The sequence below is a fragment of the Chroicocephalus ridibundus genome, chromosome 16 (genome assembly GCF_963924245.1).
Source record: "Chroicocephalus ridibundus chromosome 16, bChrRid1.1, whole genome shotgun sequence".
Classification (NCBI taxonomy): Eukaryota; Metazoa; Chordata; class Aves; order Charadriiformes; family Laridae; genus Chroicocephalus; species Chroicocephalus ridibundus.
In genome coordinates this window covers 6,599,370-6,622,452 of record NC_086299.1, presented here as the reverse complement: position 1 = coordinate 6,622,452, position 23,083 = coordinate 6,599,370, and the positions used below count along the sequence as shown (strand labels likewise).

Genomic DNA, 23,083 nt, shown 5'->3' with positions numbered 1-23,083 from the left:
CAGCAGATTTAGTGCAATATTGTCAGTGTCTCATGGGAACGCACAGACCTTCACAAAGAAAACAAAAAGAATCTGTTACCTTACCAATTGTCACCCCACTTGCCCCAACTGCAAAATGGGCATAATACAGCTTATCATCAGCCGGGAATGTTAGGAAGTGTAATTATCTAAAGGTTAAGCCTTTCTAATAACTCTGGGCAAGTATTGTATAAAGATTGGATATTATTTTATAAAAATCTAACAGATTAAATGGATTTTTCTTTTGGTAGCTTCTAATCTCTTCTGTTTCACGAAGCTGCTGTTTGTCCTAGTAAGCCAACGCTTCATGAAACCTTCTCCGAATCCCTGATTGACTTAGAAAAATTCTCTCAATTCACCCTGTCCTTCTCTGATCTCCAATTCTTTCTTAATCAGCTCTGAAATTCATTTAGGATTCCTTCACAGTACAGCTGCTTCCACCCTCTAAGTCCCTCTGTATTTGTTGGCATCTCCCTCTCATTAGGGGCTTCCAGCAGCATCTGCACACACAAGACCTGCTTTCATTACCCAGCTGATTTAACCACATGCAACAATAATGAAAACTCTGTTCCCCTCAAAGATGTGTGTGGTACCCAAATGAGGGAATTGTTTTTGAGTGTGGAATCTTTCTTCTTTTGGTAATCTTTTATATTTCAGACTTCAGTCTGACAATTCCAATCCATCAAAATCACGCTCTGATGCGGAAACAGTACAGTGTTTCCTGACAATTAAATGCAGTTTAACCAATCAGCTCTTTGCACACTGGGGACACTCTAGTAAATGATGTAGGCTCACAACAGTCAGTCGACATTTCCATGACTAGTGGTGACCACAACTTGCATGGATGAGAGAGACTATACTAGAAAATTAAAGAAATAGTTCAGCTGCCTCAGTTGCAATATTTAATGTTTCTACAGACTGCAGCGAGGAGATATGCAGAGATATTTTTGAGGGATGAACAAAAAGGCCCTTTAATGTAAAAAAGGCTACGACAATCTTTTTTTTGTTAATCCAGATTTAGCTTGTATGGTAAGAAACCTTCTCGGCTGCATATTTTATTCAAAACCAGAAGTGTTCCCAGATTAAATTTGGTATTTACAAAGTTGCAAAACACACTCTTTTACGACAACATTACAGAACTTAATTTCTATCTCCACCTTACAGGGATATTAACTGGACAATCAAAAGAAAAGCTATTTACCTAGACATCAACACTTCTGTCCACAGGATGTGCAGGTGGTTCTGCCTGATGGTTTTCAGTACATCTGAGATTATTACCGACCCATTTTTGGAGGCATGTTGAAAACATGATCCTAAACATTATCAAGCAGCAAACTATTATGATAGCAAGATAAAAAAAAGATATTAGTGATTAGAACTTGTTTTAAAAAGAAATCTGCTATTAAATATATCATTAACATACTAGTGTGCTAAATTACAGTAGACCTTTCAGTGCATGATACAGCAATGCCTTACAAATAGCTATATCCACTAACCTTATGTCTGTATTTCCTCTTTTAAGACCTTATTTTAGAGACTACTTATTCTGAAACATTTTTATTTATCCTGTCAGATAGTGCCAGATACTTTAGGCTACCTTTTCAGATGCTCTGAACATCAGCAGCTCCCACTTGACTGAGGTGGGAAGCCTGGATGTTTAAAAGTTATGGGAGACAAATCTTGGGCAACATTAAAGTCCAGTGATTCTCACCTCTGCCTCACAGGCATAAAAATCCTGTTAAGTTAAAAGTTAAAAAAACTCCCCTACAACCTCATAGCAAGGCAAGGTGTCACATTTTCCATGACTCCTAAAGAAAAACTCCAGTACAAGCACTCCCTATTCCTCTCTTATGGGTAGCTAAAATGACAGAATTGAAATAAAAGCTTACTTCCCTAATAGAAAAGACTTCCCCAGAACTCAGTGAGGATAATTTTTAAATGATGGAAGTGGGGAAATGAAAAAATGACTGCAGGATGACTTATCTCTTTATAATGTAAAAATTATATTTGTCCTTATATAGGAAGGGAATGGCCATAATGGAAACAAACCCAAATGGATATATTTTTAACTTGCCTACCATTCCAGTCACTAATGACACAGCTTTAAATGCCTGGTCAGTCGGGTATCATTAATACAGAATTCTCTATCAAAATTAATTTGATTTTAACAGGACAGGTAACATAATAAACTAAGGGATCTCTTAATAAATCTTGTATTTTTCCTTTAAGACAGAGAAACTTGCTACTTTTCCATTCAAGATCAAAGAAGGGAAATAATACAAGCAGACAAAGACAGAAGAGAGAGACAGAGCATTTGAAGTTTCTATTTTCTCTCTAATACTTTTTCTTTTAGATCAGTACAATGACTAGATTCACCCAATAGAGAAAGAAGATTAAAAAAGGGAGGTTACATATGGCCAAAAAGAACTCTGGGCAAGTTTGCTGATGTGTTTAAAGCTACTGCACTTAACAATTCTTATTTCAGAAGTAAAATGATAAACAAAAAACAAAGCACTTTTAATCTTCAAAGCAATGTATGATCAATAACAACTTCATAGCACTCGATAGTCAAGTATCATAATCTGTATTTTACTCCTGGAGAGAAAGATGTGTAGAAAATAAGTGATCCGCCTGGGCCTAATGCCGAACCAGGGATGGAACTCAAACATCACAAGCTTGTATGTTAAGCCACAAAACAATGCTTTCATTTAAGAGCTGTTCTTTTGTTACCAGCTTTTATTTGAGCAAAGGATTATTGTAATAAATAGATTAGGGACTTTTTTTCCAGCCCCTGCAGATACTACTGGAAGTACATCTCAGGATTATTTGGCAAAATATTTAGCACAGCACACCAATTAACTTAGTATGCCTCTGAAAATTAACCTAACCACTTCAAGTAGGTTACTTGAATAACTATTTGCTAGGGTCAACATATGAAACACCTTCATATTGGCAAGAGCTTCCTTGTGAAGTTACATTTATAGCCAAGGCATATCCAGTCACTGGGTTAGAGCTACTTTCTCACCCTTCACAACTTTTGAGAAGGGAAGTCTGGCCTGACACGCTGAATCTTGGAATAATATTGGTCATTGATCTCAATCTCATCTTTGTCGATCTAAATCACAATAGATCTTTTCAAGAGCAGGAGCAGTGCAAGGTTAAAAAGATATTCTATCAAGGATCAATTTAAGAGGAATTTTACTACTGCCGACAGTACAGAAGTTTTGAGAAAATCGTGACATATTCCAAATCAATTAAAAAAAAGTTTCTCCTGGAAACGTACACCTCAAAAACTACAAGGAAAAACATTTCCATATTACCATACTGTAAACGTAATGCAATCTGTGGTAGTGCTGAGAGATTTAATTTACATACTAATGCTGCAAGCAGGTTGAGGGGTGTAGGGGGAGAAGAGTTACTTAGCACGAGTAATGAGCAGAAAGGAAAAGGCGGCAGCTACAGTCCCCATGGACTGTTTTGTTTTCAATAATTTTAGACTGCCTATTAACGTCTTTTAGTAAGTTGCTCTCAGCTATAAAGCTGCAATCAGCCTTTGTCACAGAACATAATACCGCCCCAGACAGGAAAATAGTTCTGATATAATGGACAAAAGATCCCATCTAAATAAAAGCTTAAAAAAAAAGAGAAAAATTTTCCATCAGTGAAAAACATAAATTATGCTGTCTATACTGTATATCCTTTCATTTCTAAAATACAAGATTTCAGAAGGATATCAAAAATACATTCTAAAAAAACCACATTTTCTAGTTTACTCTAGTCCTAGCTTACAATTAGACGAACTTGCTCATTTATAGGGTATTTATGCCCTATAAGTGCAATCTAAATTACAATTGATCATGTTAATTTTCTGTTTATAGTCTATGCTACCCACTTAGTTTCTAAGCAACTACTATGCGACACTGAGATTAACACTGCAATAGGCTGTCTAAATTTAAGACTCTTTCCGCTCCACTCACTCAGTTTAATGGTAGTTCTCACTGAAGCTCAAGTTTAGCTATAAAAGCCTAAGATATATTTGACAGGTAAAACATGGATGTTCTACTCCATTACACACAGGATGACTCACAACGGTGGGTCACCTTCACTGCTGACAAATGCAGATCCAACTCCACTATTGCGAAAAACAGACATGCCACCATAAACTGTAACTGAAACTATGCATTTCGGTTTAAAAGCTAGTTTATAAACAATTACTAGTTCTAAAACAATTCAGTATCATCCTTTCAGTATACGTATTTCTTGATTTTTATAATTCAAAGCACTAACAAGATGGAAGCAGATCACTTTTTCCCTAGGAATTCTTCTGATCTTTCCAGTATTATCACCATCCTTTTCTCTCCAGCAAAAGACTTACTGTGATGGCAGTTATCACATTTTACAGATCAGTTCAGAAACATGCCTAGAACTTAAATAAGACATGTTGTCAAAAAATACCCAATCAGTAAAACCAGCTACACCTACCACCTTAGCAATATAGGTAGAGATCTCTGTTTAACCTCTTTTTAATGTCATTTGCTGGAGAGTTAACATCAACCACTGTGGCATTTGGTTATTGTACTTCGCTCTCATTTAAAGAAAAATAAATTTATCACTTAGAAAAAAACCAGATAATTTGTGGAGTTTAAGCAGCAAAATGGCAGCTTTCTTCTTTTGGTCCATTTCTGCCCCACCTTATGGGAAGGGGAAGTGACTGGATCCGTGAGTGGCAAGTTACACTTTCTCTGAGGGGCGCCAGATAATAATAGCACGTCAACACGCTCACAGGCAAACACTCCTTTTGCCAATGAAATTTCTAACACTTCCTCCACTTCTGAAGCTCTCCAAAGAAAGGAAGTGTTAACTCCCTGCTAAAACATATAGTCCAAAGGACCCCAAACTGTCTTATGTTTGAACCCTTTTGCACAGATACAGAGGGAAATTACTTTTGTTAGCATGAAGTTACTTTTTTTTTTTACCACTAGAAGCTGTAAGCTGAATAGATACATCTACATTGTGTTTGAATAGATACATCTACATTGTGTTAAAGAACTTATGATTTACTGCTTCTAATTCCAGACAAAGAAACACTCATAAGGAAACACCAAGCTCTTCTTCTGTTCTTTCTGAGGAAAAAGATACAATTATTAACAGCTAAGATGACCACAGAAGTGTTTTGGGTTTCTATCCATACCCTTTTCTCTAGCTAATGGTAAAATAAAAAAGGAACAGGTATAAAATTCAATTAAGAAATGCCTTGAGTTGCCAAAATCATTAGATCAGCGCCTGAGTTTATACCAAGAGTAGAGCAGACCTGAAATGCACATTTCTCAAGCTGCAAAAATTCTTAGTGGAGTATAGGCTTCCAACCAGGTCAGTCAAAGTGCTAACAAGTACTGAAAGTGTGAAGCTGCCAGTACTTTTAAGAACAAGATCCCCAATGTTGATTTTACAAAAAATAGTTTATCAGGAAGTTAAACACATCTAGAGTCCCAAGTAGTTTCTTCACACTCAGAGGTAAAAACTCAACAATATGAGATTTTAAACCCTCCTACGCAGAGATTATGCAGGATTGCAGCTTCTCTGTGGAGGCACAGACCCTCCCCTCTCCACAGCACGACCAGCTGATAAATACACTGAGCAACACTTGCACCGATCACATAACAAGAGCTTTCCTCCCCCTTTTAAAACTCATTTCTACTTGCAAGCTATTTCATGCTGTCTGAGCAATACTGGGAAATAACGGTAGCATGTAGTTATACACCCAGACCTGAAGTAAGAGGTCACAGAAAGGGCTTCTCATTGCCATTTCCTAGCAATTCTCTGTCATTTCAATACACAAGGTTAAATTACTCCAGAAGCCTCCCTACAGGGCTTCCATTGTTTGTCAGTCAAGGCTAGGACACAATGGCGCTCATTCATGTGCACAGCAAACACGCAGCTCAGGGCCAGCGATCAGAGTACAGTCTCATTTTGGTACTTCTGCAAACAGTTTGTAGAAAGATGGCATTTCAAATAAACTATGTCAGTTTTTCCAAAGCCTCTACACATTCCTAGTAAAAACTACTCCATAGGGAGTCCAAACAAAAATTAAGATAACTTGAGAGCAACTTGGAAGAACCACCCTAAAAACCATTCGCTCATTAGGACTGCTCCTGAAAAAGATCGCCTTGCTAAAACCACATGCAAAAAGATTACATTTTAATAGTTAGAGAAGTACACCTTCAGAAAAGTTCAGAATAGCCGATTCTTTCCAAAGACAATCATACCATGCTTTTGTTTTTAGAGTACCACTTAGTGTTCAGCCTCAGAGCTTATGCTACTAAGGGGTACAGACAGCAAGGTTCCAAAGTGCACTTAAGGCTGTTTACTCCATATCTTCTGGTTAAGAACTCAAAAGGTTTAAGGTTTGGGTGCTTTTGTTTTGCTTTTCTTTTTTTTCCAACATGTTAAAAATAGAAAAAACCAAATGCAATATGACAGGAGTCCAATGCTGCTGATAACCGGAGAGACACAAGCCTCACGCACCTCTTCATTGTTTTGCCTTTTCTACTTCAAAACTTGCTAGAGCAAAGACTTTGTCTCCTGATCCTATGAGAAGAAAAAACATTTTCAGTAAGTATTAGCAGCAATTGTGACTTTCCTTATATACAATTTAAATCAAGTAAAACATTTGAGATCAAGAGAAATCAAAACTACTTTTTGAGAACTTGAACACCTGACTTAATTTAATATAAAAAAAAGAAAAAAGGAGATATACTGGCTTGACAGGTCTGAAATCAGCCACATTGTGTTTAGCCTGGCTGGGATGGAGTTAACTTTCCCCACAGCAGCTCTCCTAGTGCCCTGCTTTGTATTTGTAACTAGAATGGTGTTGATAAAGCACCAATGGTTTGGCTACCGCTGAGCAGTGCTGGAGTAGCATCAAGGCTGTCTCGCCCCCAAAGGCCAGTAGGCCTGGGGTGGGCAAGAGGCTGGGAGGGGACATAGCCAGGATAGCTGACCTGAACTGACCAGAGAGATGGTCCATAACATACGACACCAGGCTCAGCAATAAAAGCCAAGAGAAAGGAGGAGGTCGGGGGATTTGTTAAGGCATTTGTCTTCCGAATTAACTGCTACATATATTGAGGCCCTGCTTCCCAGGAAATGGCTGGTCATTGCCTGCTGATGGGAAGTAGAGAATAAATCTTTCTGTTTTCCTCCACTTGTCTGCACGGCCTTTGCTTTTCTTTAATAAACTGGCTTTATCTCAACCCATGATTTTTTCATTTTGTATTCTCCCCCTGTTCTGCTGAGGAGGGGGGATGAGAGAGCAGCCTGGTGGGCACCTGGTGCCAGCCAAGGTCAACCCACCACACACCTAGAGAACTTCTAATGAAGTACCCTTTTGAACAAAAGGTTTTCACCTTGCTTACACTCTCAGGAAGAGGCGTACTGAAAGGTAGGTCACAGAGACAGTTTATCTGTACCCTGACCTAGTCTGGCACGTTCCTGTCATTCACAGTTCTTTCATCACAGTTCTAACTGTAATGCTAGAATGAACTGCTATGCCTATTTAATGCATATTATAATTGAACTTTTGGTCTTGTCAATACGATTGGAGTTATGACATGCATGGCAAGAAGAGCAAGTGCTTTAAGGCTGTATTTTGACAATGTGCCAATAATTGCCAAATTCCCTGCATCAAGCAGAGGAAAAGGCTCTTCAGAAGAGAGTCATTAATGCAAAAAAGATCTGTGTTTAACTGTAAGAGTGGTATCTCTGCTTGAGACAGACCATTCAAGCCTTCAGCATTTTTGGCAGTGTGAGGCTGATGGTTGGACGCTATCCGATAGGTCCCTTCCAACCTAGACAATTCTCTGATTATGGGCAACACTTGGCGTTTTATGGGCATTTGGCACCAGATTTATTTGCTGCGATACTTTTTCTTCATGGTTAGTGTATCAGAGTTTCATTGTTAATAAAATAGAAAAGCGTATATCACAATTTAATGGCGTGAATCTTTCATTCATATTTTCTCTTTCATAGGGGAATCACAGGTATTTCTATTAATCAGTGTTCAACGAGGCAAAGAAATTGGAAGTTTTGAGAATGAAAACTTACCAAGGTCAGTGGAGACTCTCTCAAACTGGCTCAGGACTGTACCTGCATTTGCTGACAAGAACATCTCATCATCTGCAGTGAGCTAAATCAAAAAAGGCCATAACTGTGAATTGGGTACCTTAACTGTATTTCCCACCGTCTACGCAGGCATCTACATGAACTACAACAGATTACAGTGATTGTCAATTTGCAGTTTAAGTGGCAGTGTTATCTAACATATTAAAAGCCAAAGTAAAAATGCAAGCTATTCACTCTACCACTGAATTTTTTCCTCAGTGGTGTCTGTCAGCCCAGAGAGGACAGTATATCCCACATGCCTCTATGTGCATCACTAAGTTTCAAGCTGACCTCCAGGACAATTTTTGATGAAGAGGTCACGCTGTACCACTGTACCAAAAGCTATGCAAAGGATATAAACTGCTTTTTGTCACGTGGTCAATACAGTAACGAGCTCGCTTCATATCATCTACTGAGGAAAAGTACTACCAGCTTTGACCATGTTTAGAGTTAATGACCTAGAAATGGTTCTCTTCCTTTAAAGTGATATTTCCACATGTACATTTTACATTTATGTATGCTCTGATGCCTTCTGACAGAGACCCATAAAATATTTACAACAATGAAATAGTAACCTACATTTGGAAGGTTCGGATATTCTAAGTTAAAACTTCCTCATTTAAGTTGCCTCAGACATACATTCTTGTTAAAGCAACACATAAATGTGTCAAACTGACCACAGTGTTTGTGATAGTTTATTTATTAAAAATATACAAATCAGGTACAGACATTCAGAATGATGTTGGAATGAGAGAAAAAGTATTAGTTACCTGCCTTTGCAAGCAAGCATCTAACTACTTAACATTTTGCGGTATTGTGCAGACAAAAGTGTAATAATTACCATCATTTTTCACATTCAGACCAGATGTGAAACCATTACCCTAGCAAGTCCTCTGTAAAGTAGGTTACTGATCATTTTAAAAGATAAAGAGGCTATGCCAAAGCATGGGGAAGTGGCTTATCTGAAGTGAACCAAGGAACTCATGCCAGGAGGATTAGGTATCTTCATGCAGTCAGTTCACAATCTTAACTTACCTTTTAACCTATTTCCAAAATATTTTTTTTCTGGACAGTCAAGCAATAAAAATATTCTGAGGGAAAGCATTTGCTAGTATCATCTACCCAGAATGCAGCTCCTTTAAGTACTGCACTTGATCTTTTCCTAAGAAAGCTTAAGTACAGAGACACACAGCAACCCACTTTCCTCACATATTATCAACAAAAAGAAATAACTTGTCTTCCTCCCTCTAGTGGTAAAAAAACAGGGATTGTTCTGCCACTGATGTACTCATTGAGGAAACAATCAGTTTATCATTCATCTCTCCAAGTTATTTACCTTACACTAAGAGGTAGTTATTATCACCAATACAAAAGTCAGTAAAGCTCCATGTATGTCAAAAGCATCAAAAGTCTTAGATAGTTCCTGCCAGGTGATAGGTTAACCTGTAAAAGATTTGTTTTGTAGCTTTTATAAATATCATCAGCTTGTATCAGCTTATATGTGCTTCATTCATATGACCACCAAAGAAAGCCTTTTAAAGTAGAAACAGCCTTATATAAATGCACAATACTATTTGATATATGTTCAGTAGTGAGTGCTTCAAAAAGCTTGGCATTCAAATGGAAGGACATTCACATACTATAAAAACAAGCCATATTTTATCATTTGCTCATAAACAAAAGTTGTAATTTCTTATTTTAATGATTTCAAACTCCTCTTCAATATATAGATAGACATTTCTTTTCACCTAACCATCATACCAACACCTTACCTTCTCACCAAGCTTTCTGAGGGCAGTCAGGATTTCCACTTTCTGCTGTGTGTACAGGTCGCGTCCCAACTTCCCAACTATTAAGTCTCGGTCCATCTGTATATCGGGGGGAAATAAATCAATATGTATGCTTTCCCATTAGTTTCACTTGGTTTCACTCAGCACAACAGCATGAGGAATGCAACAGCCTAGAAATATCATCAGTAAGCATGGTACCCCTGGAAGTAAGGCTACCCATAATTTAAAAGATGGCCACGAAGTTTTTCTGAACATTCTGCAAATGCTCTTTGCACCTAACCTTAGCATTCTTGATTTCTGCAAACTTGAATCTCTTTTAATTGAAGGCTGCTATTCATTCAAAATTACGGATTCACACATCACTGATACATGGAGGAATCACAATTCATTTCACTTTATCTGGATCTCAAGTTCAGTCTAGATCTCTGAAACACTGAGTGCACTCTCCAGTCCCTCAATACAATTACAAATGCATACTCTTTACATTTTCTATTTGCCATTATACTCAGTTCACTATCTGTTAATCACATTTTTCTTTTGAAGCAGCAAGATAGAAACATTTCAAGAAATACATATTATTGTCCCCATTATCTCAATGAACATTTAAAACTGAACAAATTCTGAAAGAGACCTTCTCTATCTCCTTATGATGCTGCCACTAAGGTTTCTAATATACTTGGTGCTCTTCTTGCAATTATTACATATTTAAAGCAGTCTAGCTCAAATAAACAGTTTTTACAGTAAAACAGAAGCCTTCACCTCTGCCAGCCTTGTCCTCAATTGCCTTGGTTGCTTCTTTGCAAACATTCTAATTACTTCTGGAGTTTTAAACGCTTGACTGATGGCTGCTTGTATTGCCTACAAGGAAAAGAGCAAGTATGACCAGAACTAATAGCAGTCACAAGGTACAGCTGCATGACATGATTAAAAAAGCTGGAAAGCATCATTAGTGTCCTCTGCATTGTTTGACAAGGACGGCTTTTCTTTTTTTGCATTACCATGAAAGTGAGATCAAAAAAACGTATGACCTTTATGCAGGGCTTGAGAAGTCCACTGGTAAGTGCAACTACACTGAGAAAGAGCTGTGAAACTTTTCATTACAGTCCAGGTCTTAATTTCTAATAATTTCCAACATCTTCCCGATATTTGCGCATCACAAGTGGACGTGCTATGCTATCTTCAGCAGCTTTAATGCCCACACTGATGATTACAGCTCTTCTAAGGGTAAGCAGAATGTAAATGAGGCAAGTCTACTGTAACTCAAAATCCTCTACAGAACATCAAAACTATATAATTCAATTTCACCACAGTTATGTTTGGACAAATCATGATCTTTTGGAAACAAAACACTAAAACACATGGCTCAGAGGGAACAAATAATGCTGTAACTAAATATCTGAAAAAGAGAGAAAATAGATCAAAAGTTTGGAAGTCAGCATAAAAAAAAGACCAATTCACTAGAATAACTTAAAGTTACAGTCACTCCTACAGCCTTTTCATTTGGACTGATACAAATCTCTGAAATGCTATCGTTATGCTTTCTAAAAAACAGGCATGAACTTTACTTCTCACAATATATATTGTCCTGGATTCTCCCTCACACCTTTTATATTAATTTGTATTGATTTATATTATTTTCTAATATTAAGGATCTGATCTATTTAGTCCCTGCAATTTCCCATTTTTTTCCTACAGTGTTTTGGTTATAATTCTTCAGCCTTTTTTTTTTCCCTTTTAAAATGAAGAGACTTAACCAAGTTTCTATGTGTAGACATATATTAAATAATAAAAATAACAGATACATAGATCTAGCTTTCACACATGCCTGTCTAAAAATTACTATGAACCACTTGTATCTATTTTCTGTTTCGCTGAGTCCAGGTAGAATGTGAACTATTTTTAGTAACACATCATTCTTACCAGTTGCATCCCGCTGAGCTCGTCCACCAAAGTCATATCTCCAGACATAATCTTCTTCAGTGAGTCATTGATCTCACTCAGCTGTTCTAGAGTTTCTTTTTTGGTCTCTTCATACTCATCTGCATCTAGCTCCTCTCTAAAGAGAACCCAACAAGACACATTAATTCATACGACTAAACCTGAGACATAATGAAGGAGAAAGGACATCAGGGAATATCATGAAGCACGCTTCCTCGGATAGCAATGAAAACATTCACATCACTTCAGCCCATTCTCCTCTAGTCCTCTTTGCTGTTATTTAGCTAATGCATATACAGTTTTCTTGATTTTGCACCATCTCCTAGACACCCATGCACTTGCGGTGTTTGTATGAAGTCACTTTGTATTAAAAAGGCCCTGACAACTATGAGATACTCAGCACTTGGTACAGTATTTAAAAGTGTATTTTGGATCTCGGCAAAAATATGCAGTGAGATTGTCTTGTTCAAAGCTATGGTAAATCAAGTTATCTGAAAATCCCATCTCATTATGCAAAACCCATCAAGTTACTCAGGTATAACTGATCCTGCTATTTACACCTTGCCTAATTCAAAGAATGGCCCTACTAACTCTTAGCAGTTATAACTGTTCTTGGGGGGGGGGGGGGGGGGAAGTACTGCGGGGACAAGTTAGAATTATACTCAGAGAAAGTATCTAAAAAACACACAGGCTGTTTAAGTGCAAGTACCAAAAAAGAAAAAAAACATCACTTTTCCTTGGTAATTCAGTCTATCTCAAATTTTATTAGCCCACAAAAAACGTAACACAAAATCACATAAAACAAGTCACATGAAAATGTTAGACAAATATACAAAAATATAAACCTCAACATCCCTAAGACAAAACAAAACAGACACAAAAGCTATTTGCTAACTGCTATTAAAAAAAAAACATATGAAAACTGAGTTCTGTGAACAGACATTAAAAGTTAAAGAGTCACACTGAAATATCAAATTTCAAAGAGAGTAACGAGTATTTCTGCCCGCATTTTCCTCAAGAAAATATAAATAGAATGATCTTAATAAAAAGAAAGGGGTTTTAAAATAATTTTTACTACCCAATACAAACATCCTATCTAGTTTAAAAATATAAAGCCACAGCAACACAAAATAAAGCAAAAAACCCCACAAGATTTTTGAAAGGTATCACTTTCTTCTGCCAACCAGTTAAGAAAAATATAACTATATAAGATGAAAGCATCTATTTTTATTACCTGCATTCCTCCAGATCTTGAAGCTGTTGCATTAATCTATCCAACTGCTCTTCCAAGTTTTGTTTTAGTTTACTGGTCTCCGTTGTTCCTCTTGAAGCCATTTTCTTTTTGCACGTAACTGTAAGATGTTACATGACACTCCTAGGACAAAGAACGTTTTATTGTTGTGTATCAACAACTCAAAATTTATTTTTAAGTGCTCCAAGTACCAAGAAAACTATGCGATATCTTGATACCTGAATGTCTAACCAAAACACTTGGAGAGTGAAATACAGAAGTGTTAGGCTGGGTCTACAGGACTGCTCTCTTTGTAGCAAGAGGCAATTCACCAAGGCAATAACTCAAACAGCCACAGCGCATAAACACAAACAAGTCTGAAACCAAGCAGCAATTACAGAAATATTCGTGTCCTGCTATACAAAACAACAGATTCCACTCTCCAACTACCCTTTGGGAAACTATTTCAGAGACAACAACCCGGATGCAGGTGTCTGAAGCATGCAAACACCTTAGAATCATTAGCTGCAGAAAACTATAGCACTCTGGAAGCAGTTGGTGCTTCCTTGGGTATCGATAGGAGCAGACAGCCGATCCATGGGATATCCATCCCTAGGCCACGCACCAGCACCTTCCAAGGTCTACACTAGGGCCAACAGCTCCCGCAGCCGGAAGACTGCAAAAACAAGGCGACCCTCCCCCGTGGGAAGGTGCCAGAGAGAAGCGCGACCAGGGGCGCCGGGGAGGAGAAGCGAGAAGGAACTCGGGCACTGTCCGAGCCCTGCCCATCCCCGAGGACGGGGCTCCGGACGGGTTTTTCCTACTTCGCGGAGGTGAGCCCGCTCAGACCAGCTCCTGCACGCACAGGAAGGAGGCCGAGGCCACCCTCGCCGCCCACCTCGGCCCCGCCAGCCGCCCGGGCCCATCTCGGCCCTGCCAGCCGCGCCGTCCGGGCCCCCCCGCCGCCTCACCTGAGACAGGCCGCGGCGAGCCCGAGCACAGAGCGAACTGAGGGAGAGAGCGGACCACTTCCCACTAGCACCGCTTCCGGCGCGCCGGGGCCAATGAGAGCGCGCCGGCGCCGCGCCCGGGCCAATGAGAGCGCGCCGGCACCGCCCTGCCCAGTGCGGCCTCTCATCGCGGCGCTGGCAGCGCGGCCCCGGGTGGTAAGCGCGGCGGGGCGGCCCGGGGCGGCGGCGGGGCCCGCGGAGGCGAGGTGGGGGGCTCGGTGGGCTGCGCCTCGCTCCTGCGCCCCGCAGGTTGGGGTGCCGCACCGTGCAGGTCTCTGGCGGCGTGGAGCTGTGGGGAGCGGGTCGGGGAGAGGGACCGAAACTGGGAGTGCTCGGCGCGCTAGAGCTTCCAGCGACAGCCTGTGCACCGCAAGCTTAATACTTAGTGATGTTTATATGCTGCAGGTATATAAGCGCGCTTAATAAATATTTACCTCTGAAATATAAATGAGATTGACCCAAGCACACCCTGTAGAAGCTGGCAGGTTGATGATCAGAACCATCCCAAATCCTACTGCTGACGTACTTTGATGGTTTTTAGTGCAAATACGTGTCCAGTCCAGCAAAGCACCAGCAGCACTGCAATTAGTTCATGCTAAATATTGGTAAGGTCATGTATAAGCATGATGAGACTATATATGGGCACCTACATAAGGGGCACATCACAGGGCACTTCATTTTTCCTTCTGAAGGAGAAGGGAAAATGATCCATGATGTTCCACACTTACGGAAAATCGGAGTGAAGGCCATTTTACTTTCGTTCCCCTTCTTAAGTCTCGGCAGGGAGGTTTTACTAATATTTCGTTTAGTATCTGCCATAAGAGAGCATTGATTATTTTAAGACTGTTCTCAGTTTTGTGAAACTGAGCACTTACCTGGATACGGGTCTCTCTCACCTCTGGATAGTGGGAGCTGGACTGCCCATTTGCATTTTGTGGTCAAACTGCAATAATTAAGAGTTGTGTCAGCAGTGCCAAATTATACATAGTTCATCAAAACTACGCATGTCACTATACAATAAGAATAGGCATAGTTCCAGATACAGCTCAGGCAGCAGCCAGGCTTTAATCATTGCTGGAACCTACTCTTCTTTTTCTCTCCTGGGGTGTGCAAATTGCATCGCTTTCCCCCAAAAGCCGGAGCTCTGTGGAGGTCAGTTCCTGCCAAGCGGATCCCAGCCCTGACAGCGTGGGGCTGGTTCCAAGGGTGCCGTAACAGCGAGAGTAATCATGGGATGGTACTTCTGTTGTTTCCTCTGCTCTCCACATCAATGTGCAGCTGTTTTCTATGAAAACAGTGCTAGACAGAGGATGGCAATGCAAATTAGGAGACTGAGGGTATGTGCAAACCGTTGAATTACATTTATATTCTCAGTTTCTACACAGATATGAAGCACTACAAGGTGAGTTTATGATACAGTAATTGCCTGTTTCTGAAGACTGTAAATTCAGGTAGCAACATGCAAAAGGACATTTGACCAACTCCGGAAAAGGCACTATATATTTTCATCTCAAAATTTTCTATTATTTTTGCCGTTGCTTTTTTTTTTTTTTAAAGGAGAAAATTAATCCTTTTCAAATTTGCAGCATGAGTCACTTTCTTTAGAAAGTAGGGCTTTATGCATTACAAAGGGCGGTGTAACTCCTTTCCCTGCCGGTTCCCATGGGAACTCTGCTAGCGATTCCCCTGTGGAGACTGCAGTCCCAGTGACACCAAACCCTTCAATGCTGAACTACTCTGCAGTAATAAAGAATATTGTAAAAGTTTGTGAAACTCTTGAAAGCACAGAAAAGTACCAACACTTGCGAAATGTGAAGCCGTGCGAGACTTCCTTTTATTCAAGGGCTATTTGATGTTGGTACATCGTAGCCATTATGAGATTTAGCTGCTATGGTGTTTCAGCTGCCAACATCACTCAGCTTCTTTCTAAAGGAGAAGCAACGTGTGGGTGACCTTGGGGGAGTTTGGGGGGGCAGGGATGTTGCTGTAGAAACAATGGCAGACTCTTCAGCGCTCAACACAGATGTCTCGCACATTTCACAAACAGCAAAGGCAGGAGAACGGCCCATAACATATTCCAGTTTTCGTTTGTTCAGGGCCAGGCTAGGGGAAACCATCTTGGCAAGCCAGAATGTTCTCATGAAAGAAAAGAACACTGAGAAGCCAAAATCCATGTAGTGTTGGAAAAGACAAGTAGTGAAATTTCCTTATTTTTACCAATTTTTAAGCAGCTTTCTGAAACTGAGGTTCAAAATTGTAACAGTGCTGTTGTATTTTAAAAAAGGGAAAAAAACCCTGGTACTTACTTGCAGCTTTCACTAAACTTTTTTTAATGCGCTATTCTTCTATCATCTGTGCCACTGGTACACATACCACTTACTTTCTGCAACACAAAGTAGATAGGTTGTTTTCATGTTCAGTCCATAGCACTCTCTTCCCACATACCAAGAGTATGTAAAATGTAAATAAATCCCGAATGAAAAATGTTAATGCTCCTTTCCTCCAGAATTTAATACAATATAATGTTAGTTCTGCAGATTTTGCTGAAAAGACTCACTGCAGTTTGGAGTGGCTGCACTGGGAACTGTCATAGGATGTTCTATTCGCCCCTGAAAGCACTAGAAGTAGGGAGGTTACTTGTAAGGAAGTTCCCTGCAGATGTGTCTCTTGGCAGTTGATGGTGTTGGAATCCTAAAAAAACCTGCAAAGTTCTAATAAAGTTTGTCCTGCAATCACAACAAATAATCTTTCCTCATGAATTTTTTCTGCATGAGCTGCTTTTCTTAATAGTGGGCAAAACGCTGTCCTCTCTTTAGGCAAGAGCCTATTTTCAGTGATTTAATTTTTAAAGATGTTTCCTCTTGCATTTAGGAGGGAATGGCAGCTGCTATGATAATACATAAGCAAGGCAAATTTGGGCTCACTTATCTGTCTTCTTCCTAGCACGCTCACTCTTCTCTACATCCTTCATTTCTGAAGCCCCACAGAAGAATTATTCTCCTTTCTGCAACGTAATGCCATGGTTGTCTCAGCTCCTTGCATTGTACCTCTCTTCAGGGATAACCAGAAAGAACTGGAGGTGGTGGTCTTAATCTCTTAAAAATCGGATAATGCAGTATTACATGAATAATCAGAGGCCAGATATTGATGGAAGGAAAATACAGTGTTCAATATGATCTTGAAATCTGCTTATTGACAGCACAAATAAGTGAGAATAACTATTTTTTAATTTCGTCTCTTCTTGTAGCGGCTGGTAACTAGCACCAACGTTCTCCACTTGGCTCTGTAGCTGCGAGGAATGGCTATGGAAGATCCTGACAAGACTGAAGTGGTACTGCTGGCCTGTGGGTCCTTCAACCCCATCACCAACATGCATCTAAGGCTGTTTGAGCTGGCTAAGGACTACTTTCATGAAACAGGTAGGATGGTAATTTATATCACTCAAAACAGCTCTGATAACTAGACACTTAAATGTTAAGGTGAATATTTTGTGTATACGAATGCCTGTTTGACACTGACAGATATTTTTGGAAATTCTAATTAGATATTGAAGCTAGAATGTCTGTAGGTATCATACAAAATCACGTAGGGCCAATACATGAGAGAATAGTCTTACATATGTGTTATTTATTACTAATTTTAATGAGCTAAAGCATGAGTTTTATAGTTTATAGAAATATATCTTTCTAATATATCTCACTAAATCTTTAAATGTGCTGCTTTGCGCAATGGCAGAAGCGTACCGTACTTTTCCACTGGGCTGGCTATCAGAGCTGGCATTGGTGTTCTTAGAGATTGCAGTGAATAATGGTTACGTAATAATTTTAACACAATACAGTGGAAGTAACATCTGCTCAACCCCTTTTCATGTTCTTGTGCAATGTGTTTTTCCACAGGAAAATACAAAGTAATCAAAGGAATCATTTCACCAGTAGGTGATGCGTATAAGAAGAAGGGTCTGATCAGTGCGACTCACCGAGTAACTATGGCAAAATTAGCTACAAAAAACTCGGATTGGGTGGAAGTTGATGATTGGGAAAGCAGCCAGAGTGAGTGGTTGGAAACACTAAAAGTTTTAAGGTATTCTTCAGCCAAACCCTAAAAAGTCTCAATAATCTATAAAAGGATAAGGAATAGTGTTAGTTCTAACAAGTTAGAATAATAGCAGGCTAATCTCAAATCATATGAATAGACTCAGCGAAGTCTATTCCATTTATATAAGCATTGTAAATGAAAGATTGCACCATTAGTCCTAAACGTACAAAAAATGAGCCTGTGAATAATTTTTAAGATATATTGTTTCTTAGGCTTTATTCAGTTTTTGTGCTGAAAAGGCACTCCTGAGGAAGGACAAGAGACTAGAATAGGTTAGACACATGCTACACCAACTTCCCTCATTTGACTCTGATTGTGCTATGCTGCCCATTTGTGTATTTCAGGGCTGGCATGAGAATTGTCTGAAGGAGTATCTTTTTTTTTAAAGTTATAAGTTTTTTACTCTTTCAGTCACTGCTACTTCACTGAGGTTCTTCTTTTTAAGATGGATTTTTATTAAAAAAGAAAAAAAACAATCTTGTTGCTTTGAAATCTTTGCACTTTGACAATTTTATGACTCAGTTCTCAAAAGTCCCTGTTCCAGCAGATCAATTCTTGGATGGATTGTCTAGGAAAGTACTGCAGGAGAAGGTGGTGAAAGATTATGTAGTAGGCCATACTCTTCCCTATATTCTCCTACATCTTTAAAATACCTAAAATACATCTGTTTTACAGGTACCATCATCAAAAGCTCTTATCTCCTGATGCCACTAATAGTCTGCAGAATGCTATACCTTTAACAAAGCCAGGACGGAAGAGGAAACAGGAACCAAATAGGCATGATCCAGTTAAAAAGAAAAATCAGAGTCCAGATATAAAAAGTTAAGTCTGTTTGCAAATTAAATGCTTAACAATACTTGCAATTTCAAGGGAATGCTGCTGATGAGTAACTTTTTTTGATGCTAGTTCTTGGTTCTGATTTCACTGAATAAGTTTATTCTCTGAGCTCCCACAGCATAAAGCAGTAGATTTTCTAACAAGACAGCTGTAAGGATAACATACAGAGGACAGACATGAAAAACACTCAAGATAATAGAAATTTGAACTGAAACAGATCTGAGCTATCCATTTTACCTACGGAACTTTGGTATACTGTAGTTACAGCTGGAAATTTTGGATCATATTGTAAATTGCTGGTGGAAGAAAGAACAGGATTAAGTCCTGAAATTCAAAATGTATCTGGGCACAGGATCATTTAAAATTGTAATTTAAAACATACAGCATGTGTAGCTTGGCTTTGTAATTTTCGGTAGCATTTATTTTGCTTACTGCTTTTAGAGCTTAATGTTAGTTCTTTAGCTTAACATGTACAATTATATGTATTCATATAGAATTTGGATGGCCTTGCATAATGACCATCTTAATCCTTTATATTAGCAAATCTTGACTTTTACCTGACTTCTTCCCTTGAACCTCTCCAAATTCCACTGTTTAATTGATAGTGCTGTAAAGTAAATTTATTCAAAGAAGAGACAAACAGCATCAGGCAGGCTTTTTTCATATTGTGTTGACAGGTGTTTTATTACATTTATGACACTGACTACTACCCTGTGACACTGCTGGAAACTGCAAATCTGTAGCACTCTCAATTTTGCTTTCATTACTTTAAGGTGGTTTCTATCCACATGCTTCTCTAGATTCCCTATAGTACGTAGTATGGAAGAGAGCCCCCTGAAGTCAAGTCACACAGTCTGGAGTTTGGTGGGTTTTGGGCATATTTTGTTCCTTTTACATAATCCCATCTGGCCCCTGTCCCGTAAAAGCTAGCTCCTCTTCTGTAACTCTATGGAATGTTACATGAAGTTTTAACAGCATTACAGCATACTTAGCTATTCTGAAATTTTCTCTATATTTTCTTTTACTTTAATTTTCACAGTGTTTTATTCACCCCAAGGCTAAATAAGCACATCAGAGTTTATTTTCCAGTCCTTTTGAACAAAGGGACTCCCATAACCTTTTTTCAGAAAAAATCCTGTATTGAGACTACTAATTATAAATTTTATGCTCTGAATCTTTTTCTATTTAATTCCATTGTCTATCTTAACCAAAGTTACAGAGACTTAGCCTAGAAATTACATGTCCCCATCAAGTTAGTTAAAATCTGGTCACCTAAACCAAGCCCTGTGCCTCACTTGTTTTTCTTTTTAAGGCGTCCCACAGGTTAAACTGCTTTGTGGAAGTGACATGCTGGAATCTTTTGGGATCCCCAATCTGTGGAAGTTGGAGGACATCACTGAAATTGTGAAAAATTATGGCCTTGTATGCATCAGTAGGGCTGGAAGCAGCGTTCAGAAATTCATCTATGAATCTGATATTTTGTGGAGACATAAGAATAACATTCACCTTGTGGAAGAATGGATCACAAATGACATCTCCTCCACCAAGATTAGGAGAGCACTGCGGAGGGGCCAGAGCATTCGTTACCTAGTACCTGATGTAGTTCAAGCATACATAGAAAAAAATAATCTCTATAGTCCAGAAAGTGAAGACAGGAATGCTGGGGTTGTCTTGGCTCCTTTACAGAAACATGCAAGTGATTCCAAGAACTAACAGGCACTATACAATTAACTTACTTTCTGCTATGAAAAAACCTACAGTTCAGTACAGGAAAATGTGTTTTTTGGGGGTTGGCTTTTTGGGTTTGTTTGTTTGTTTGTTTTTTAAGTAAACAGTGGGCTAATTCTGTGGCTTTAGTACATATGTAGTTGCTGTTGAGGTTTGGTGCACTCAATAACTGGACCTACACAATTTTTTTTAAACCCATCAATAACATTTTCACATTTAAACATTTTTTCACAGTGCAGTGAACTAAGCACAAGAATTCACACTTGCATGTGAGAATTAACAAACAAAAAAAATGAAAATGTTATGATTTGTTTTAACTCAGACTGCTCTGACTGCTATTTATAAAATACCAACACAAATATTTTTACTAACTTATAGTGTCTTAACAGACAAAGCCATTTAATTTCAAAATGGTCCACTTACTGATCATAAATCTACATAACTCATTTTTTAAAGAATTGCCAACATGTGGTGCATTTCAAAGAAATTATTTAGATCTATCCTGAAAAGGAAAAATTTACTCCTGGCTGAAGTGGTGCTAGATATACCATGCTTTGAGTTGCCTGCCTTTCAAATACTTAGGTTTTCATCTGCCATCATGCAGTTTGCTCCCAGAAATGCCTTGTGCTTTACTTTTCCACTCATGTTTCCAGAGATGTACATTAAGTTCTGCACAGTTTCTCGTGGACAGACAGACCTACCTCAGAAACTGGTTTATAGCCATTGATTTAATGGATAGAAATTAATAATAGTATCGTTGCACTGATTCTCAGACAGTTGTCCCTTTATTTCAAATAATAAATGAGCTTTTACATTTGAGCCACATGTATATAGCCAGAATTGTTTTCTGTAACGAGTTGAGAAGAAATGGTAGGATATTAAGACTGTACAAAAGTGAAATGTTTTTCTTTGGAAGAAATCTGGTTTTGAATCTAACAGCATATTGTCTGTATTATGTGAATATAAACTAGAGAGGCACTGTGAACGTCATAGTGATAGAATTCTACCTCCCTTTATTTGCTGTCATCCCATTTGTGTTTGAATTATGTGCCTTATTAAAAATGCCAAGGTTTCCAAGATGCTACCTAATGGGTCAACTTTTTTCATACTATCTCCACAAGATGACTCTGTTCACATTTTTGACATCAACAAATCCAGCAGAATGTAAGACTCTCAGGGCAGGAAGCCTAAATGTTTCTTGTTGGGCAAGCCTAGAACCAGGGACATGTTCCAGGATCATAACTGTGACAGACAGTCATCCCCCTTCCCTGGGCAGGGGATCCCCAAAGAGCTGAGGCAGAGGTGTAGGCCTCCCTAGGAGCTTAGCGGGAGTCTGTAAGCCAGAAGCCAAACACAGACCATCACAGGTGTCCCCAGGGCCAATGAAAATATATTAATATTTTTTTATATGAATAAAACCGAGCAGGGGAGTTAAAACACCATTGGGGAAGACCTGTAACGCGCAGTGGAGCTAGCAAACTTGGAGCCCCACATAAAATTCTGCAATTACAATACACTAGAACATCCATGTTCTACTAGCTCCAGGCTGTAAAGGTGACTGTCTACAGAGAATTGCCAATGAGATTACTGTAATAAAATCAAGTCACAACTTAGAAGTGCATCTGTAACTGCACTGTGACAAAGAGTATCAAGGATTCTTATTTTTTTTTGTTGGTGATTCCTACATCAAATGTGCTCAGTCTGCCATTTTTTCCCCTAGAGCTCAGGCAAGCTTACATGTTCCTTTGATAATGAGGCTTTATCATCATTTATCATCAATAGTAATAAAGGTACCAAAGCGAAGAATAATTTATACCCCCTGTGACACTTTAGCAATCAAACTGCCATAACTGATTGAAGATAACTATTACTGATGGACAAGATCTACTTTTCTTTTTTGCTCGCTGTCTGTCTTTATGACTGACAAGAATAGAGGGCAAGCAAGATTTATTTTCAGGGCTCAAGTCAATCAGTGTGCTTCTGAATAAACAAGAGCCGATCTTTCTAATGGGAAAGCACCCTATTTATGTGGCCACCTTTCAGAGTAAAACTGCACTTTAAGTCTAGGTTTATTCTTCTAAATAATGATGCTGGTGTGTGTTGGTGCGCTTTGTGTAAATTCTAGAGAAACTACAAAGTCAATAGGATGTTTTATAAAGGTTCGGTCTGTTATATTTCACTGGGTTTTAATGCAGTTATGTGTGATGGGTCTTTCAATAAAATCAATTGCATGTAATATGCTAATTTTAGTCATCTTGTTATTAACCAAATCTGAT

At 38.9% G+C, this 23,083-nt stretch overlaps 2 protein-coding genes across 7 annotated transcripts in view; one reads left to right on the top strand and one right to left on the bottom strand.

Annotated features, from left to right (window-relative positions):
• LZIC (leucine zipper and CTNNBIP1 domain containing) overlaps positions 1-14,197 on the bottom strand; it is a 19,748-nt gene extending 5,551 nt beyond the window's left edge. The window contains exons 1-8 of one of the 3 annotated variants that reach the window (XM_063354141.1): positions 14,109-14,197; positions 13,141-13,281; positions 11,889-12,024; positions 10,728-10,826; positions 9,951-10,046; positions 8,122-8,203; positions 6,544-6,606; positions 941-1,353 (exon numbers count right to left, since the gene is read on the bottom strand). In XM_063354141.1, the coding sequence (XP_063210211.1) occupies positions 6,548-6,606; positions 8,122-8,203; positions 9,951-10,046; positions 10,728-10,826; positions 11,889-12,024; positions 13,141-13,241 (573 nt within the window). In that variant the 5' untranslated portion in view covers positions 13,242-13,281; positions 14,109-14,197 and the 3' untranslated portion in view covers positions 941-1,353; positions 6,544-6,547. Of the gene's footprint in view, positions 1-940; positions 1,354-6,194; positions 6,607-8,121; positions 8,204-9,950; positions 10,047-10,727; positions 10,827-11,888; positions 12,025-13,140; positions 13,282-14,108 lie in introns of those variants that run through there. The other 2 variants (XM_063354140.1, XM_063354139.1) reach the window with 2 other exon arrangements.
• NMNAT1 (nicotinamide nucleotide adenylyltransferase 1) lies at positions 13,864-23,083 on the top strand. 4 transcript variants are annotated; one of them, XM_063354135.1, is made up of 5 exons: positions 13,864-13,970; positions 17,395-17,566; positions 18,044-18,227; positions 18,918-19,063; positions 20,392-23,083. In XM_063354135.1, the coding sequence occupies exons 2-5, from the start codon at positions 17,446-17,448 to the stop codon at positions 20,790-20,792; spliced, it is 852 nt and encodes a 283-aa protein (XP_063210205.1). In that variant the 5' UTR covers positions 13,864-13,970; positions 17,395-17,445; the 3' UTR covers positions 20,793-23,083. The 4 variants fall into 4 exon arrangements, with proteins under 4 accessions (XP_063210205.1, XP_063210206.1, XP_063210207.1 ...); XM_063354136.1 differs by lacking the exon at positions 13,864-13,970 and adding an exon at positions 14,242-14,303; XM_063354137.1 differs by lacking the exon at positions 13,864-13,970 and adding an exon at positions 14,270-14,353.

Excerpts from the sequence above, each read along its gene's own strand:
- NMNAT1 (XM_063354135.1), top strand. The coding sequence starts at position 17,446 with ATGGCTATGGAAGATCCTGACAAGACTGAAGTGGTACTGCTGGCCTGT. Across the intron at positions 17,567-18,043 it reads GGACTACTTTCATGAAACAG|GAAAATACAAAGTAATCAAA; the intron begins GTAGGATGGTAA and ends GTTTTTCCACAG. Across the intron at positions 18,228-18,917 it reads GAAACACTAAAAGTTTTAAG|GTACCATCATCAAAAGCTCT; the intron begins GTATTCTTCAGC and ends TCTGTTTTACAG.